The sequence below is a fragment of the Sebastes umbrosus genome, chromosome 10, assembly GCF_015220745.1.
Source record: "Sebastes umbrosus isolate fSebUmb1 chromosome 10, fSebUmb1.pri, whole genome shotgun sequence".
NCBI classification, from domain to species: domain Eukaryota; kingdom Metazoa; phylum Chordata; class Actinopteri; order Perciformes; family Sebastidae; genus Sebastes; species Sebastes umbrosus.
The window spans coordinates 21,424,898-21,437,527 of NC_051278.1; the positions used below are offsets into that span (position 1 = coordinate 21,424,898).

A 12,630-nucleotide genomic window follows, 5' to 3' on the forward strand; every position below is an offset into this window, starting at 1 on the left:
ATTCATATAAATCACATCTAGAACTGTTTTGTTTTCAACAAACATGCACCAGTTTGTATCATTTTTACGACTACAACTAAATTAATAAACCAATGACAAAACATAGTGGATTTCTGCAGTATTATAAAGAAGTACAGTAATATTCTTTTTCCAGGCTTTTGAGACAAAGTTAGCAGACTTTAATATCCAAATTAAACAACCATTCCAGTGTTTGATCTTCTGTACACCAGAATATTTCAGAGATTTGTAAAGCCATTTGGTGGGAAATTGACACTGTCAAATCACCATCTAGTATATACAAAAGTAAAAACATACATGTTGGTGTGTGATCTCTCTAACTGTAACTATTTTGAGATTGTAATGACCGTATGTGCGTGTTGCATTTTGTAGACTTCCAGCATAAGATCACCGTGCAGGCGTCGCCTTCCATGGATAAGAGACGAAGCCTTCATTGCACCAGCTCCTCTCCTCCCAGCAGTCCCACACTCATCCCCCGGCTACGAGCCATTCAGCGTAAGTTCTGTCTGTTTTTATGCCTCCGCGCGGCCGGTGCTAGTTCTAGTTTTCCTTAAGGCGAGGCCTGATTGTCTCCTCCACCTCCTTGTCACTCTTCTTGTGGTTGTGTACTGTTTTTTCTTGGCCTGGATTAAGTCAAATCTGCTTATTTAAAAATATAACTATTGAGTTACTGAAGAAATCACATCAACTCTCTGAGTATTTCATGGGAACTGGGAACATGGGAACAGTGTCACAATGACAAGGGCTCTATGAACAAAAGCTCCAGAGCCACAAGCAGTCAGCCAGTTGTTTGAACAGTTTGATGATGTTGTTAGTCGCGCACCAACGCTCTTGCAATAACTGGAACAAATTCCTCTTGAGCATTTATGGTAGATATTCAGACAAAGGGCGCAGATTGTTGCTCAGAATCACTGTATTTGTTATGATCAGACCTAATGGAGATGGTTGATGTGATCAGTATTCTGCAAAATGGCCCATTTTATATGGACCTGTTTTGTCTTGCTTTGAGTTATAAGATTAGAAAAATGGTGTTTATTGTCCAGGACGACCTGTGTATGTATTCCACACAGAGACATACAGATACACAAATATATATGTACAAACATACGTTCATGCCTTTGCATATATCCCCACATATACATACTTTTCAATTACAATTATACTTTCTTTACTAGAGCTGGTCACGTGATTATTTGGATATTCGTTGGTTGGTTGGGAAGGTATTCAGTTTTCAATTTTTGGATTGGGATATTAATTTTTTATGCCTCCGCGCTGGCGACAGCCGTGGATGGAGGTGTTATGTTTTCGGGTTGTCTGTCCGTTCGTACAAACGCGATATCTCAGGAATGCCTGGAGGGAATTTCTTCCGATTTGGCACAAACGTTGACCTGGACTCAAGGATGAACTGATTAGATTTTGGTGATCAAAGGTCACTTTGACCTCACAAAACATGTTTTGGCCATAATTCAAGAATAATTATATGTTAGTTATGACAATTTCACACAAATGTCTAATAGGATAAAATGATGAAGTGTTGACATTTTGGATATAAACTGCAACTTGACTGACGGAGGCATACAATCACGAGGCGGTAATTCTAGATTATTTAATTTTTTTTAACTCCTCGGGATTATAAACATGGACCAAGCGAGGAAGCTCGGATGGATTCATGGATGGATTGATGGGCGAGACAGATAAATGGATGTTTAGATGAAGAGGATCTGCAGGTACTGAAAAATGAGGGCTGACAGTTTGCGTTGTCGGGTGGAGGGACGGAGAAACAAAGAGGCTGAGGGCTCCAGCTCCCCGCCGCCTGCTGCTGGCCCGGCTGACGGGAGGGTTGTGGTGGTGGTGGCGTTGAGAGAAGGAGAGCCTCCCCACTGACCTGGTGAAAGGACACCACCTGCTGGATCCCACACTTTACTGACACACACCTACACTGAAATAATTCCCCTTCAAAAATACCTGAAACAGCTTCCAGAGTGGTCGTGGTAGTAAGCGTTTGTTTCGCTCTCCAGCAGACATAATAACCTTTTGGAAAATGTTTTTTACTCAATTACAATACAAGCGACAATACTGTAGAATAACAGAATCCTTAAACATGAATGCCGTTAATTAAACCAAAAGACGTGTTGCTCATTGACATTGACTTGTTTATGTTCATTATGATAATGTTAGGCGTTTTCTTACATGTTAATTAATTTCTCGTAGACTCGTCCTCCAGCAATAGTCAGGCAGTGCATGTTCATGTGTTTATGGCGAGTGGCTTTAGAAGGAGGCCTGAAAGGAGGGGTTGGGATTTTTTCGGTTGGATACCTTCAAAATGGTTGATGCTAGAATGGATGGCCCAGAGGGACAAATAGTTAGGGTTAGGATAGTCTATTGGTCAGGGGATAGGAGGCGCATTAGGCAAGCGTCCCCCCGGATCGTCCATTCCAGCATCAACCTTTAAAAATCTAGCGTACTCTTTCTGGTTTCTCCCATAGACTGTATATACAGATGGACGACATGACAGCTCCCCAAAAGTGAAGCCAAAACATCTCGATTGCCCCCTGGTGGCTGGCTGCAGTATAGGTCATAAATCCTGCCTCCTGCTTGTTAGCGGATGGGACATGGGGTCAAACTAAGAAGTCAAAGTACACGTCAAATAAATTTTTCCCAATAATGGTTCCTGTCATTTTAGGTAGTTCATATCACGCTGATGTATGTTCAAGTGTTCACTTTTCAGATAAGTTTGGTTTTAATTAGTTATTTGATGCTACACAAAGAGGATGGGACGTCATGATTGACAGCTGTGATTGACAGCTGCTTTGAGTGAAGTAGTCATAAAGCCGGAGGCTCGGGAATTGCACGAGACGTCACAAGTCTGTGTAATAGAACATGTTAATTTGATCAGAAATGTAGTTAGAGCGATATTATGGTTAGTTGTCTTTCCAACCAAACAGCTACCGTGGTGATAACGTAGCAGCTAGGTGGCTCACGCTAACAAGCTGTGGCCGAGCTCGGCTCGTGATTGACTCGGGCGGGTTCCTCGATACCGCGTCTCCAGCCCCCCGATCACTACTGCACAAATTCTGGCTCCAAATTATGTAAAAATCTCTGGGATATTTTGGCTTCACTTTTGTACAGAGGGAGGAAGTGGAGACGCGTCATCCATCCCTATATACATTTTATGGTTTCTCCAAAGTTGCCTACTGCAGCTTTAAATGTACTGTTTCACAGCATATTTAATAATATGCTCCTAGCTTAGTATAAGTACACAATACACAAGATATTCCTCTTGTTTTTGGAAACAGTGGAACAAATGTGTGTTTTAATCACTGTGGATTGCAATGATTATATCTCTGAGTTGTTGTCCTCGTATTGTATTAGTTTTATGCTGATATGGACCGGTGTGTCTGAATAAAGTTAAATTGAGTATGTCAACTACTTGTTCCATAGCGCTCCTGTCGGTTAGAGGTAACATGTATGTTTCCCTCCTCAGTGACATCCCACATGCGGAGGGACAGTTTGTATGTTTACCAACAGGATGTTGATCTGACCAGCGAGCTCACAAACTCCTATGGGCTCAGGAGGAAAGGCAAGCTATTGGCTACCCACATGCAGCGTGGGTGTGACTAACAGCACCAACTGCTGCATGTGATGTTTGGCTAACTGACAATTGAAAGGGTTTGATACCTAACAGCTTCCCATCAGCGTTGATTTTATGTGTTGATTGACGAGGTTTTCCTGCTGTGTGGATCATAACAAGATTTTGGTGTTTGCTGCTGTTGAAATTGTTTCACAGGTACTCTAGTAACAGTGATGAGGTTTATGCCACATACTTGGGCCAGTCTGTTGTTTTTGAAACATCTTTTATTATGTGGTTTGAATTAAATAATTGGAGCTTTTAAAAAAACATATTGGTAGTGCTGTTAATTAACACATTTTCCTAGTCATGGGAATTTTGGCCCAAGTCTGTTGCGCTGACATCTTTGGTGGATCCTCCCTTCCTTCACACCTTCACAATGACTAACCCACAGCTGTAAGAAGCTTTTCTAACTGCTGCTTTTTGGGTGTTTGGTGACTATTGATTTACATTTTCAGAATTAATATACATTGGTGATATTTTTCTTTTATGAAAAGGAACCATTTCTAGAGAAAGATTACTACTGGGACTTTACAGATGGCATAATAACTTTTTAATAATCTTACTAACATGTCTACACCAGGTTCCCTGTCAGGGCCGTACGTGGTTTCTCTGACAAGACTTTGCTGCAGTTGTTTGAGTCTGTGGTAACACTTATGGTTGCTGTGTTAACAGTCACTCAAGATGAGAGTAACCGTACATGGGGCCGCAGCACCCTCTTCAGGCCAGAGGAGTTCGATGATGTGAAAAAGGGAATCAAGAAGAAAGGAAGAACCTGGGGCCCCAGTTCAGTACAGAGCAAAGAAAGGCCTGCTGCTGCTGAGAGGTACAGTGTACACACACACACACACAAATACATTCACACACAGTAGAAAGAAGGCTAGTCATTTTTCGATCATAACAGGGTGGAGACCATTTAGTTTCCGTTCCTTAACAACATAACCACATCCTCATGTCTAAGTGTTGATGTTATTTTCGACTCATCTCTGTTTTATACAGTAATATACAACATAAAGTAACATATCACAAAAAAAAAAAATCAAAATATTTTCTATTTCATGTTTTCTTGTGACATCTGTTCCTTTGCATCGTTTTCAGAGTGCGTCCTCTGTCAGATGGCAGTAACCCCTGGTCCACCAGCCTGGTCAAGTCCCAGAAGTCTGTCCCCCTCTCTGCCCTGTTTGCTGAACAAGGTGAGCTAAAAATCCATTGTGCTGATAAAATATGAATTTACTTGGGCCGTCAAAATTAACACGTTAATGCAAATTCATTTTAACACCACTAATTTCTTTAATGCATTAATGCAATCGATCTTTCCAAGGTTGTAGCGGGCTCAGTTTTAAAGCTAGAGTGAAGATACTGGTATCATATGAAATAAGAAAACCTAAGGAATCCATTAGTACATGTGCTTACATGGTGTCATTCGAGCTTGTCACGAAGGATGTTAAATAATACTCCAAACTTACGCTAAATTTGGCATGGCCATTTTCAAAGAGGTCCCTTCACCTCTGACCTCAAGATATGTGAATGAAAATGGGTTGTATGGGTACCCACGAGTCTCCCCTTTACAGACATGCCCACTTTATGATAATCACACGCAGTTTTGGGGCAAGTCATAGTCAAGTCAGCACACTGACACACTGACAGCAGTTGCTGCCTGTTGGGCTTGTGTTTGCAGTGTTATGATTTGAGCATATTTTTTATGCTAAATGCAGTACCTGTGAGGGTTTCTGGACCATATTTGTCATGGTTTTGTGTTGTAAATTGATTTCCAATAATAAATATATACATACATTTGCGTACGGCAAGCATATTTGCCCACTCCCATGTTATTAAGAGTATTAAATACAATTCAAATCTCCCTTTATGGTACATTTTGAACAGATAAAGATTGTGTGATTAATTTGCAATTAATCAAAATTAACTATGGACAATCTTGTGATTAATCGCTATTAAATATTTTATTCAATTGACAGCCCTAGAATTTACATAAATATCTTTTGTATTTGTTTAATATTTGAGTAATTATTGTGGAAATTTGCTCAGCAGTTTTTGTGCTAAGCAGTTTCTTTTGGCATTTAGTCTAAACTGACAAATAACTGTAGTTCTGGTGAACTGGTTTTAAAACGTCATGTTTTGAGTGCTTGTTTACTTGTAAGATTTTAAATAATGTCCTTAATTTGCCCTTCGGGGTTTATCAGACAAACACAAGTAATTTGTTGTGAAGTGGCAGGTACTCTTACATAACTAGTGATGCTTTTACAAGGAAGGGCAAAGGGGGCTAACCTGACCCGAAAACATCTATTCAATCGAGAATAGCCTTCAGTGTCGTTCTCTGCTCTTCTTTTAATGAAGAAATACTCTCCAGTTCTGATATAACAGATATTGCAGCTTCTACGCTAACCTCTTCAGGAGCCACCATTGTTAAGAACGAACAGTCGCCTCTCCGTGTCTCCTCACAAACACACCTAAGCCACGTCCGTAGCTGCAGTAGCTCCTCACAGGACGCTGATTGGTCCGTTGTCTGGCTTGCCGGCCACAAACGCATTACTTGGAAGCCAGACAAGATGGATTTTTGTGTGATATGTGATCCCGCGATTCTTGTGTGATCTGGTGAGATCGCGAGAATCCAGCTGCTGTGCAAGGTAAAAAGGGTCTTGTTAGGAGAATTCAAGACCTGAGATTTTCAGTGGAACAAAAACGTCTTTAACATACAAAAAAGAAAGAAAAAAAATGTAAACTGTCACGATGGCTGCGAACGCTAGCTTCCCTGTTGTGACTTAAAACATGCACGTTAAAATCAGCTCGCATTAAAAGTATGTTTAAAATCTCATTATTCCGTTTGTTTATAATCTCTGATTTGCACTTCTGTGTTTTCAGCAGGGGCCGGTAAAGACGAGGCATTCTCCCAGGAAAGTCCTGACAGCAGCTCTAAGCCAAAGCAGCTCAAGTTCCCCAACCAGGTGTACATCGATCTACCTCTGTGGAGGGATGAGCAGCAGAGCCCCGGGGGGCATTGTGGGTCCGGAGATGCCGGGGTCAGTGCAGCAGGTCAGGGTGGCTCACCAGAGACCCAAGACGACCCCTACACCACCACATCCACCTCGTCCACCTCCACCACCCCACAGCTCACCCCCACCAACAGCCTGAAGCGGACGTCAGCTCGCCGCAAGACGGACTCGGTGCTGTACGGCTGCGGCTCATTACTGGCTTCAGTCGTGCTCGGTTATGACATTAGGGAGGCTCTCAAAAACTCAGCACCTGGGGAAGATTGCGAGCCCCAGCGTGAGGAGAAAGAGAAGAAGAAGAAGGAGGGCCTGTTTCAACGTGCGACCCGGTTCCGTCGCAGCACCTCGCCACCAAACGGTCGCCCCCGCAAAGACGAGGCATCGTCAAACCACACCGCCGCCCAACCTGTCAATCTCATCTCCATGTCAGCCATTATGGAATGCAACTCCACCAAGTGTCTCGTACAGTCTGCTGAGCCAGAGGTGTCACAGTGTGGCCACAGCCCGGGGAAGGTGGAGATCGTGACTGCCAATCATCACACAGAGTCACCCAGACCCGGCCCAGCAGCTTCTACAGAAGGCCAGAGTAACAGGACTGCAGCTAACACACAGACACCAGTGCAAACCCAAAGCCAGCCAGCAGAGCAGAGCAACCACAACACAGGAACACGTCTACGCAGAAAGAAATACACCTCCAACCACAACAGTGAGTAACACAAAACGGGTAAGGGAAGCAAGCATGTATGTACTAGGGGTGTCACGATTCAATTTAACTTTCGATTTAAACATGTCATTGTTAGATTATGGAGTCTTGATTGGTAAAGATCAACAGATCATTGGTTTATGCCCCCCTTTATGGCACTGTCATTTACACTTTTAAATTCTTCTTTATAAAGAGAATTAAACTTTCAATTTAGAGTGTTTCAAAAATTAGACTACAACAGTCTACAATATAAAAAGCTGCATCTTTTCAACACCAGTATCTCTGTGATCATTACAAAAACAAAACATAAATCCTTCTGCAGTGCATTACAAGTGTGCTGTAATCTACAAAAATATGGTTACTGTCGCGCTTGTTTTTCCTCTCTTTTTTTCTCTCTCTCTCTTCGATCGCTTTTTGTCGCAAAGGTGGAGCTTTGGACACCGTCTGTGAGCAGAGCACATAGACAGCACTCAGCCGTCCCGCTAGCTTTTTGCTCTCGCTACCAATATCAGTCGGTCAGTTGAAAAAACGTGCATGTAGGCTGCAATTCAACCGTGGTGTTGTTCTGTTGGGAGATACAGTGACTTAATGTTAAACCAAGTAAGAGTAGAAGAGCTATGATGAGTAAGGAAAAGTAAGTAACTAACTAACTTACTAAAGTCTGCTAGCCGCTAGGCTAATTCATGCATTGTAAAATGCCATAGACATACAAGAAGTGCCCTGAGTATCGTAGCTACAGGGACGGACCCACATTTCCCATCATGCCTGCCTGGTCCTGAGTGCTGGACTGAGTAGTTTAAGTTTGCTGTGTTATGTTCCAAAATGCAGTATAGTTCAAACCATGAGTGAGTTGGCTTTTGCATTTTTTGAGTACAGCTTTATTTTCTCTCAAGCGCGATCACGTAGAGGGAGAAAAAAAAAATTCCGGATCTTGCATTATGATTTCGATGGTAGAAATTGGAAGCTAATTTTGATCAATTTTCTATTAAATCGCATTTCGACTAGCATATATATAGTGCTTTTCTAGTCTTCTGACCACTCAAAGCGCTTTTATGTCAGCATTCACCCATTCACACACACATTCATACACTGATGACAGAGGCTGCCATACAAGGTGCCAACCTGCCCATCAGGATCTAATTTAAATACTCATTCACACACCGATGGCGCAACCTTCGGGAGCAATTTAGGCTTAAGTATCTTGCTCAAGGACACTTCAACATGTGACCGGAGGAGCCGCAGATCGAACCGCCGACATTCCGATTGGTGGACGACCTGCTCTCCCCTCTGAGCCACAGCTTTAGAATCAAAATCGTGACTCCCCTACTATTTACGGTCTAAAAAAATATTTACGCTCCAAAAATGTGTCTCCCCCCGTCTGTTTCCAGCCAATGGCCCACCCACTCTACCTCCTCCAGCCACACAGAAGAAGCAGGAGAAAGAGAAGGATGTGTCAAAGAAGCCCTCTGGTGAGGAGGCCGTGTCCAGACCGCGGCCAGTGTCGTTCCGGGCCAAACCCCACGCCTGGGCCCTGCTGCGAGGACGCAACAAGAGCTACTCCCTGGGCCACTACTCCGGAGAGAAGGCAGCACAGAACCTAAGCGTAGTGCTGTCCTCAGATGTGGGGATGGGCTGCTCCCTGCTGGACATGGACACAGAGGGCCAGAAACGAGACTGCACTGTGCCGCTCTGCCGCATTCAGAGTTCCCCAGGACGGCCCTCCGTCTTCGAGCTGGAGAAAGAGTTCCTCTCTTAGGAGCCTTGAAAAGTGATCTGCTGTGGTCATAGTTCATCCCATACAATCTAGAGTGTTTCAGAACAATCAGACAGAATTTTTGGGCCTAAAACTCCTGGAGGGTTTAGAACCAGGCTGCCTTTTTTTTCCCATTTAAAAAAAAAAAAGTTCTATAACATAAAACCCAGCTTCGTCTTTGACCTAGAACATAGTTGTCAGTGTTCTACAGCGTAGCCAAGTCTGAGACTTCTAGATACTCTGTGTCACAGGAGTTCAAGTACTGAGTTCTATGTGCACCCTCATCTCAGTTTGAGAACGATCTTAAGCCCAGTTCAGACCAAAGATTAGCGACGAGATGCGTTGAAACTTTGCAACTACTTGCAATGCGGCGGTCTGCAACATTCTGAAACATGCCTGTTTACACCAATGCGACTAAACAGGATCGTTCTTTTCTCATCCCTCCCTGTGCCTAAGTGGCCACAGAGTACCAAAAGTGCTCTTGGCACGCTGAGTGACACACTTGGCAGGGCGCACTTGACTGCGTTCAGGCCGTGCCACTGGGTTCACGAAAACCTGCGGTGTCCTCTTGTGCGTGCAGAGCAGCAACTAACCATCAACTTGTGGAGGTAAAGTAATACAAATGTATATGTTAATATGCGCATGCACATAAGCTGTCGCATGCATCTACGTATCCATTTATAGCGTAGATAGTAGTAGTAGTGAGAGCGTGAGAAAGGTGTTAGTCACTGACGAGTGTGACGGTGTAAGAGTTGGCAGGGAGGAAGGACATGATGGAAGAAGAGGGATAGGTCAGACACAGCTGTTCCTCAAACAAATTGATGAAGTGATCCTCTCTTTCCTCCGTCCAAAACTCTGCCATTTCGACGAGCTGACGGTTTTTAACTGACATGAACAGCAGACTTCGCTACGAGCTGATTGGCTGTTGAAACAGGTGACGTGCCTTACGTTCTAAAACCAGCCACTGGCGACTTGACGAGCTGAGTTACAGGCGACACCATCAGCCGGATGAGACGGGCCAGTTCACACTGCTGCAACTTTTCCCCGCAACGTTCTAACAAGTTTTCATCTCGTTGTGAATCTTTGGTCTGGATCGGGCTTTACACATTGCCTTGTTTCACTCTAGAAAACACATAGTTCTGAAACCTGAGCAGAACTTTGTGGATCAGCAGCTCTTCCTCTGGTCCCTCGGTGCTCGACTGCCACCTTTGTTCGCTCATCTCTCTCTTCCTTTTGTTACCTTTTTTCCTTTCTCGTTCTGTCGGTGCAGCTAAACGTTGACCGCTGCTGCAGCTTTCGCAACACAATACCCTCACCTTTTTATTTATATATATATTTTTATAGGTAATTTAATATGAAGAGACTTGACCTTACCTTAGCAACCAGCAGGACATACATTCCATGTCAGTTTCAAAGTTGTGCGATCACGCTTTTAGATTTTTTGACTTGAGAATCAAGCATGCATGTACCCTTAAAATGTTGAACAAAAAAAAAATCCATATGCCTTGTTTGTAAATATTTCTTTTTATCCCATTATCAGCCTAATGCTGGCAGTTGTTTTGTATTGCATATATGCTGTTTTATGACTGTTTTAAAAGTCAGCGATGCTGCAGTACCGTTTGTGTTCTAGGGACAGGATCTTAGCAGGTATGCAAGTATGTTTCCTCCCAGAATGCCCTGAAGGTTTTAGAGATGCAGGTAGAAAAAACACTGGAAGTAACACAAAGCAAACATGGAATCGTTTTGAATCATGGAATCACTTAAAGGTTCGATTAAATTTTAAATGACCATTGTGGTCATGTATTGCTAATGTGGATTTTTCAAAGAGTATTTATAGAAAAACACATTTTTGGTTCATATTTCCCATACTCGGCACACTGCAGCAGAGTGGGGGGAACACTTCAGCGAATAAACGAAAGTTCATTTCAGGAAAACCTGCCCCAAATTAATGAATTTATAATCTGATCCCCACCCCAATGATTACTGATTGGCTGGAACTGTAATGACACGGCGTCATTTCAGATTTAAGTCATGAAGGATTAATCCACAGCCCGGGAGTGGCCACATTTTATTTAGAACCCGCATGCACACAATGGCAATACTTGTACTGTAAACCGGACAGACCCAGTGCCTTCAAGTACTAAAGCTTCTTATTGTGTCTAATCCATGTCCTCATTTTTATTATCATGTGCACATCATTTTGTAATTTATGCAAACAAATTATTTTTTTTATCCCTTTTTTTTTTTAAACTCAAATTGATTACTCTGCATCTCAGAGTTCACCCCCATCGCCATTATTAGTTTCATATACCCAATTTAAAAATTGTTATATTTAATTGGTTTCATTGAGAGGTTTTTGGTTTTATTTTTTCTATTTGTACACTTTTTATATAGCATTAAGCACACAGTTTCCCCATGTAGCCAAATTCCCATCTCAGCAAGCTCAGGAAGGTCTGGAGACATATGAGGAAGAAATGTAGCTAAACAGAGCGAAGACACAGTTTCCTTATCATACTAAACTTAGAGCCAGTTGAATGGCTTCCTCAGGATTAACTAAAGGTCTGACTACGCAGGATATATATATACTGTACCTAGTCCCATGGTCACTCCCGGGCCCTCTTTCTAAAAGTTTAAGAAATTAATTGAACATCCTCTGTTACTGTTGACTGATTATATTCCCCCAACTTTTTAAATCGCTGTCTTACTTCAGTCCGTTTTTGAGAAGTTCATTAGAAAATGTGTCCCGCTTTTGAAAAAGACAAAACAAGGGCTCATTTACAATAAGATAGGAATTTCCAAATGGTGTAAATATAATTGTGATTCCTCCTGATATGTATATCACTGTGGCATCTTATGATGATTTAGAATGTGAAGTATCCCATGTTCTGTATTTTATGACCACTGACTGTCAAACCAACACTGTAAAGGCCTTACTAATCATCAAGCTGTTAAAGGGGCAGTTTACAAGCCAAGATATCACTTTTTTTTTTTTTTTTATGAATTAAGGGTTATCTGTAAATATACCATACTGCACTGTCTGGTGCTGTATACTGTATTTCAGTTTGAAGCTGAAATCTGCAGTTTGTCGTCCACGATAACAAAACTTTGTTGGCTAGCGGTTAACGAAAAGGTTTTGTCTATTAAGGTTAACAATGACTCGATATACCCAAATAAACATTCCACTACATTTGACAAACTGCAGCAAGAATATTTGTGATACCGGTTATCAATAAGGTGCATTCAGGCTTTTGGCTAAGGGACCAAATTCAACTCTACCAGCACTAAGGCCTCTCTGTTTTCAGGACCAAAACCACTAAATGAACTAGCTGCTAGTGAGGAGTTCTTACAAAGTAAACTACTCCGTACGAAAACTTCACAAACAAACCTCAGAGGTGCAGTGCAGCGCTGTTGCTGAAAGACCCATAACCTTCTGATCAAATAACAAGACTTCCTGTTAAATGCAACACTTCTTTTGAATCACTGAACATCTCTGTCACACTGAAATGTGTCAGATTTAGCT

General features: G+C 42.3%; 1 protein-coding gene across 4 annotated transcripts in view; it reads left to right on the forward strand.

The window, feature by feature from the left end:
- map3k21 (mitogen-activated protein kinase kinase kinase 21) overlaps window positions 1-9,247 on the forward strand; it is a 34,679-nt gene extending 25,432 nt beyond the window's left edge. For 2 of the 4 annotated variants that reach the window (XM_037781939.1, XM_037781942.1), the window contains exons 6-11: window positions 391-513; window positions 3,503-3,598; window positions 4,322-4,472; window positions 4,745-4,839; window positions 6,527-7,360; window positions 8,746-9,247. In XM_037781939.1, the coding sequence (XP_037637867.1) occupies window positions 391-513; window positions 3,503-3,598; window positions 4,322-4,472; window positions 4,745-4,839; window positions 6,527-7,360; window positions 8,746-9,113 (1,667 nt within the window). In that variant the 3' untranslated portion in view covers window positions 9,114-9,247. Of the gene's footprint in view, window positions 1-390; window positions 514-3,502; window positions 3,599-4,321; window positions 4,473-4,744; window positions 4,840-6,526; window positions 7,379-8,745 lie in introns of all 4 variants that reach the window. The other 2 variants (XM_037781941.1, XM_037781940.1) reach the window with 2 other exon arrangements.
- The last annotated feature ends 3,383 nt before the right edge of the window (window positions 9,248-12,630 follow it).